This window comes from Acanthamoeba castellanii, assembly GCF_000313135.1.
Source record: "Acanthamoeba castellanii str. Neff unplaced genomic scaffold scf7180000084479, whole genome shotgun sequence".
Taxonomy (NCBI): Eukaryota; Discosea; order Longamoebia; family Acanthamoebidae; genus Acanthamoeba; species Acanthamoeba castellanii.
In genome coordinates this window covers 22,289-28,809 of record NW_004457565.1, presented here as the reverse complement: position 1 = coordinate 28,809, position 6,521 = coordinate 22,289, and the positions used below count along the sequence as shown (strand labels likewise).

At 59.7% G+C, this 6,521-nt stretch overlaps 1 protein-coding gene and 1 pseudogene across 1 annotated transcript; both read left to right on the top strand.

The window, feature by feature from the left end:
- Positions 1 to 568: 568 nt before the first annotated feature.
- ACA1_030200 (uncharacterized protein) lies at positions 569 to 1,797 on the top strand (the record flags this gene model as incomplete). The annotated part of the gene is made up of 3 exons (XM_004342401.1): positions 569 to 799; positions 899 to 1,001; positions 1,073 to 1,797. 3 exons carry the CDS (start codon positions 569 to 571, stop codon positions 1,795 to 1,797), a joined length of 1,059 nt encoding a protein of 352 aa, XP_004342450.1.
- Positions 1,798 to 2,167: 370 nt separating this feature from the next.
- The window catches only part of ACA1_030090, a 12,403-nt pseudogene continuing 8,049 nt past the window's right edge, over positions 2,168 to 6,521 (top strand).

The window sequence follows — 6,521 nt, the reverse complement described above, 5'->3', positions numbered from 1 at the left end:
AAAAGGAAAGACTATAAAAAGGGAAACCGTCCAACTCAGAAGGAAAAGTCCTCTGGGGTCAGCTGGCTGGGTCAAGGGTCCAATGAAAAATCAAGGAACCGTCCATTCGCCGCCTGCCGGATAGGTGAACCTCTTTCTTCGGCCGCCCACCGCAACCATTCCACAAAGCAAGCATGTGTCAGCAACTTCCCTTGTGTCGTCTGGCACTGGCCTGTGTAATTGTGGCGGTCTCCATCGGCTACTGTCAAGTACCCCCGCCCCCGCCCCCTCCAGGAGGACCTCCGCCCCCGTCACCCCCTCCAGGAGGACCGCCGCCCTCCCCTCCAGGAGCCTCGCCCTCGCCCGCATCAAGGTCGGTTTACATATGGAAGAATTTTTCGCCGATGGGCACAACAGTATGGAACGAGTTCTTGGCTTTCGATCCAGTTACAGAAAACGCAGTCCTCAAGAAGTCATGCGTTGAGTCGCTACCTTGCGTTTTCTAAGGGTCCTCCTCCCCACGTCTACCTGTGGTCTGACTGTGTGCGTGCGCGTTTGCATTGCAGATCCGGCGGTCACTCTACAAGACATGATCAGGCCTATAAGTCTGGAGATTGTTGAAGTGAATGAACAAGAGAAGGCACGGATTAGAATCCCGGCACCTGACGGCGCGTCCTACCGTCAGCTCTGGGTCCATACTGTCATGAACCCGCCCGTGTTGGCGCTTTTTTCCAATGCGTCCGCACCTATTGCCGCGTCTACCGAATGGACCAACCTGTGGAACATCGACATGACCACCCAGCCTGACGGCACGCAGTCGGTATGCGATCGCCTTCGCGCCCCATCTTTTCCCCTTTCAGCGTCTGCCCTGGAGCTCCGACATCAAAGCTGACCGACGCGAGACCTCCCCTCTAATCAGGTTCGATTCTACGTGTATGACCCCAGCTCTCTTCGGCCGTACAACTTGGCCCCCACGTCGCCTCTGACGGTTACGCAGGCTACCCACTACCTGACCATGATCGGTACTCCCTCCCCATCCGCCTATCCGTAGATGATGGATGTGGTCACCTCACATCCATCATCATGGGCGCAGACGCCGACAGCTATCCCTACGTATTGGACAAGGTTACGTTGGCCATAGGCATTGCCGCTTACCAATACCCCCCGAACGTGGTCTGGAGCACCTGCTACAGGCTCGTCAAGATCGACTCCTGGGATGATGCCTACTCTCAATGCGGTCTCTCTCTGACCGACGCTTGCGACGTACCGCAAGGGATGTCCGACGACTCGTGGCTGGCGTGGAAGCAATCGGTCCGCGGCACCAGCCACAACTGCGCCATACTGGTGGGCCAGCTCGAGGGCTGCTGCGCACTGCGCAACTCGACCCCAGCCTTGAAACCGGGCTCTGGCGAATCAACTCTCAATCTGATCCCGTACTCAGACTTCGAGACTGCGCTCACGATTTGCGTTAGCGTAGATGTGACTTTTGTGTTGCCCATGATTGGTAGCACGACGTCGATGGTACAGAACCGTCCATTCCACCGCAGGGAGCTGTGCGATCGCATGATGTTTTCGCAAACGTTAGTGCGGCCCTACCTCAAGCCGCTGCGCTCGTGTTTGGCCAAGGCGCTGTACGCCCCGCCTAACTTCTCGGCGCCGGGCGCCTACTATGAGCTCGAGGCCTACTTTTATGAGATGTGCGTCGCACCCGCACCGGATCCTACTTTCTACCTTGATCTCGACCAAAACACAGCGGAACAATACGCTCTGTTGTTCGCCAGCAATTTCCTGACAATGCCTGCCCTGCCCCCCATCTAGCCCACCACTGGTGACGGCATGCCTGGTTGATTACCAGCAAAAAAAAAACGAAAATAAAACAAGAATATGTTCCATTGTGCGCCATTTTGCTACCACGTTTACTACATCTCTTGTGGTGAGCTAGGTTGTCCTCACTTGTAACCATGCGGTTGGTGACAGGCTGGATTTTTTTTCCTATAATGGTTGCCCGGAAGGTTGCAAGCCAAGCGGGTTCGGAACCAGGAATAGAAAGCAGTTCCGCACGCAGGCAGAGTTTCGCAGCCATCTCACGGCAACCTGCCCCCCCCCAAAAAAGGGGGAACAAACCAAAAGCAAGGTCAATCCTCCTCGGCGTCAGGGCCGTCATTCCTTCGGCCTTTGGCGATGGCGAATGGAACTGGGGAACGAGGGGGCGCGCTCCCGGTTCTCTGGAGGCTTATGTGGATAGGTTTGGTTGTGATGATGTTGTTTATTATCATCGGCGTACACGCTGACGACTACACCATTACCGTCACAAGGGTGCAGCTCAGCTATTGGTGTCAGCAGTACGCCCCTCTTCCGTTTTCCCTTTCCCGACTTGCTGACGCTTCTTCCCAGATGAAGCAGTTTGTTCATGGTGGGCTTTACGTAGCCGCCTATCTGCCTGACCGGTTGTTTGTGTGTCGTGTGTCTGTGTGTGTGTCTGTGTGTATGTGTGTGGGGGGGGGCAATCGTGTATCTGTCATCCTATCACCGCAGCTTGGACTACAACGATAATGACGAAGAGTGGGCGTGGAACTTTATCGTAGACGGACAGAGCTTGTGCGTGACCGGCAATACCGGCGACAGCATGCCGTGGGAGCAAAAGCTCAACTGGCAGGCCGACGTCACGACACAGAGTTCGCAGCTGACGCTCAAGATCGACGCCTGGGAGAAAGACGCCGCGGGCGAGTTGTGCGTGTGGGCTAACGGCGACGATCCTTCGCAGCGCGTGCAGAGCGAGATCGGCTTCCCGCCCATGGCCACGGGTAATGTGATCGTCTTTACCAAGACCTTGACCTTCGCCAACAGGGACATGCCATGGGATGCGTATTGCACGACCACAGTCGAAGGCTACGTGACCAAGCTCGCATCCACCACTTTGTCGGTAACTCTCACTCTAGTCTTCTTCCCACTTCTTCCTGCTTCTTCTTGTTCACCTTCTTCTTCTTTTTCTTGCAACCTATTTCTCACTCTCGTGTGGCTGGGTTGCGGCGGGCGGGGGCAACAGGACGGACTGCCGCGGATCACGGCAGCCACGATCACTCTGGTCAACGGTGTGCCGCAGCTGCGCGTCACCGGCAAGGACCTTAACCCGGACTCGCAGGAGCTGCCCGTGGTGCAGGTCACCGGTGGTGGCACCACCAGTGGATGCATCGCTAGCTCCATCCGCGCCTCCGGTACCCAGACACGACAACACACGTGTCAGCGTGGCGTTCTACAAACGTTGTTTGCCTGAAACGTTGGCCTGTTGTGTGCTGCTGTGCTTGCATGCGCGATCGTTTGGGGGCGACAGCGGTGCAGATCACGTGCGACCTGGTCAAGCCCGAGTCGGCCGTGGTGACCTCGCTCGACTTGCAAGTGCAGGTGCAGACGCGCTTCGGCCTATCGCGCACCGCAACGGCGGCCTTCGCCCAGTGCGGGCAGGAATGCCAGAACGGGGGCACCTGCTGGTGGTCGAAGGACATCGCCAACGTCGAGTGCGTGTGCGCTCAGCTCTACTACGGCGCCTGGTGCCAAAACGGTTCGTGTGCCCGCCCCCTGGCATCGACCTACTGGCTGCTGACCAACTCGCCTCTTGGTGTGCGTGTGCGTGTGGGTGGGTGCGTGTGCAGAGTATTCGAAGGACGAGCCGATTCTGCAGTCCACGGCGCCCCTGGGAGGCGACCACACGAGTGATACGGAGACGGCGATAGCCCTGATGGGGCGCGTGATCCCTGAGGACGCACTGGCGATGTCGGCCCTCTGCCGGGTCTCACGCGGCACGCCCAGCCAAGTCAAGTACGTTTCGCCCACTTACGACCACCTCCACCTCCGCCTACACCCCAAGCCCTTGTGTGGGCGTCAGCATCAGCGTCTTCGTTTTGACCAAATACCGCCAACAATATCAACACCATAGGGTGGTGGACGGGCAAGTGATTCAAGACGATGTCGTGTGGACGGGTCCGGTGACGCCCTACGACGGCCGACATGTTTCTCAGTCGGATGCGCTCACCATCTCAGGCCTGTGCATCATGCCCGCCGGCCATCTGGCGGCCTACATGCGCGAGCACGAAGCCGACACCGACCTCTCGCACCTCACGGTGGCCGTCGTGTGGCAGGCCAACCAGGGCGGCGACCTGTCGAGGGAGTCCAAGGTCAAGGGCAGCTTCATGCTTTACGGGCCGCTCGACATTGCGAGCTCGATCGTGAAGGCCGTGGGCAACGAGGCCGACGGGGGCGAGATGCGGGTGCTGCGCGAGCAGAGCGTGCGGGTGAGCCTGTGCGACAGGCGCGGGCGCAACCGGGTGGGCGGCGACGACGCCGACCTGTTCTTCCTTCACTTTTTAGCCGGCCCTTCGCTCCAGCCCCAGGTTTGTGCTCGTGACCCTCATTTCCAACTCTTTTCTCACACTCGCGCTACACATGCGACGCAACCAATCAACCACACACACACACACACACACACACACACACACACACACACACACACACACACACACACACAACAACAACAACAACAACACAGGTGGGGGTGAACGGAGGCGTGGCCAAGCAGTTCCGATACTCGGCGTGCCGCACCAACGAGCGCGACCCGGCATGCGCCTATTACGAGTTCACCATGTCGTTCGACTTTGCCGGCACCTACAAGGCCCGCGTGCTGGCCATTGTCAATGACATCCAGCTCGTGCAGCTCAACCAGAGGGAACTCAACTTCGAGGTGAAGGGTCTGGGCGACATGGCGCTTCCGGTGCGGTCAATGTCGGAGTCGAGCATCTCGTGGGCCGAGAGCTTGCGCGATCGCGATGAAGCGCTTCCTCTCTTCGACAAGAACCTCGCCCAAACGGTTCCTCCTTCCGCTTCGCTTCTCTTCGCTCCGTTCGTCCTCTTTGTTTGCTTCGTCCCTCGTCGCCTGCTTCGCTCTCAATTGAGCTGCAACCAACCGCCAACCCGCGCGCGCTCAACACAACAGGTGTCGCCCAACACGGGAGCGGCGGACAGGTTGGGCGTGCTCGAGGGCCTGTTCGAGCGCATCGAGGGCCGGTGGTTCAGCCAGCGGCAGACGGTGAGCGTGGCCTTCGAGAGCGGGCTGTCGCAGGTGTCCATGGGCTCGGTGCACGCGGTGCGCGCCCAGGGCATCAGCGACCCCTACTTCTGCGACGCACACACTGACGAGCTCAAAGCTGGTGCGTACCCACCAACACCAGCCACCACCACCTGTCGTGCCCTCTCCCTGAATTGACAACTGTGATGGTGCGGGGGGGGGCAATTGACTACGCAGGAGTGATGACAAGGTCGATCAAGCCATGGGACAAGGTGGGCAATGTGCCCTGCACGTTCGTCTTTTCTGGGGTGGGCGTTGGCGAGACCGAGTGCGTGGCTGGGATGACGGTCAACGTGGTGCTGATGCACAGCGAGCCCAACGACGTCCGCATCACGCTCACGCGCGTGGGCAAGCAGAGCGCGCTGCCTCGCGCCACCAACATGAGCACCACCATCGTCCTCAAGGACTTTGACAGTACGCCACGCACCACCCCAGGATTTTTGGGTCCTTTTCATTTTTGCTATTTTCTTTTTGTTTCTTGGATGGCGTGAGGGCTGGCCTTTGATTTCGACTGGGGCTGGGGCGGGGGCGATGCAGCAGGCGCCACTGTGGCGCAGGAATTCACGGTGAGCACGGTGCCGGCACTGGGCGCGTTGGAGGGCCGGCCTGTGCGGGCGGAATGGGTGCTCGACGTGCAACAACGGGCGGGCTCGACGGGGACGGGTTTCGTGCGCGACTGGTGGCTCGACTTTGCCTCTGACAACTGCCTCCATTTCCAAGGTAATTATCCCCCCCCCACCCCTCACCACTCCCCACCCCTCTAGCTTTATATTCATAATATATTACACATCATTTTTCACATTTACTTTTGTACTTAATAATCCGACTTGGGGGGGTGGTGCACTGTTCTCTCGGTGGTATGATGGTGTGCAGGGGCGCAGAAGATCTGCGGCTTCGGCCAAGGGCAGCTGTTCGCGCGCGGCGCCACCGACGACGACAACGTGCACCTGGAGTGCCCCGCCGGCGGTATCATCTCCGAGATCGTGTGGGCGCGCTACGGCCGCATCGAGGGCTCGTGCGAGGACGTCGCCACCACGACGACGCCGCTCACGGTGCACGACGCGTGCGAGGCCTCGCCAGCGACGGTCAAGAAGCGCGTGGCGAGCGCGTGCGTGGGCAAAACGTCGTGCGTGGTGCGCGCCCTTGACACGCTCTATGCCGAGGCCGAGGGCGAGCCGTTCCTGTGCGCCGACGAGCAGATCGAGTGCCGCGAGAACCAGTGGCTGTGGACCGAGCGGTCAATGCGGCAGCAGGCGCGGTACGAGTCGCGCGAGCACCAGGCGCAGGCGCACATGGCGCCGGTGACCTATCCCGGCACGGAGGACCACCACTTGAAGTCGACCATGGTGCGCCACCACACGGAGCCCTTCTTCCGCCCGCGCCTCGACACAACGGGAGCGTGGTGGTGGTGGCGCGAGACCTG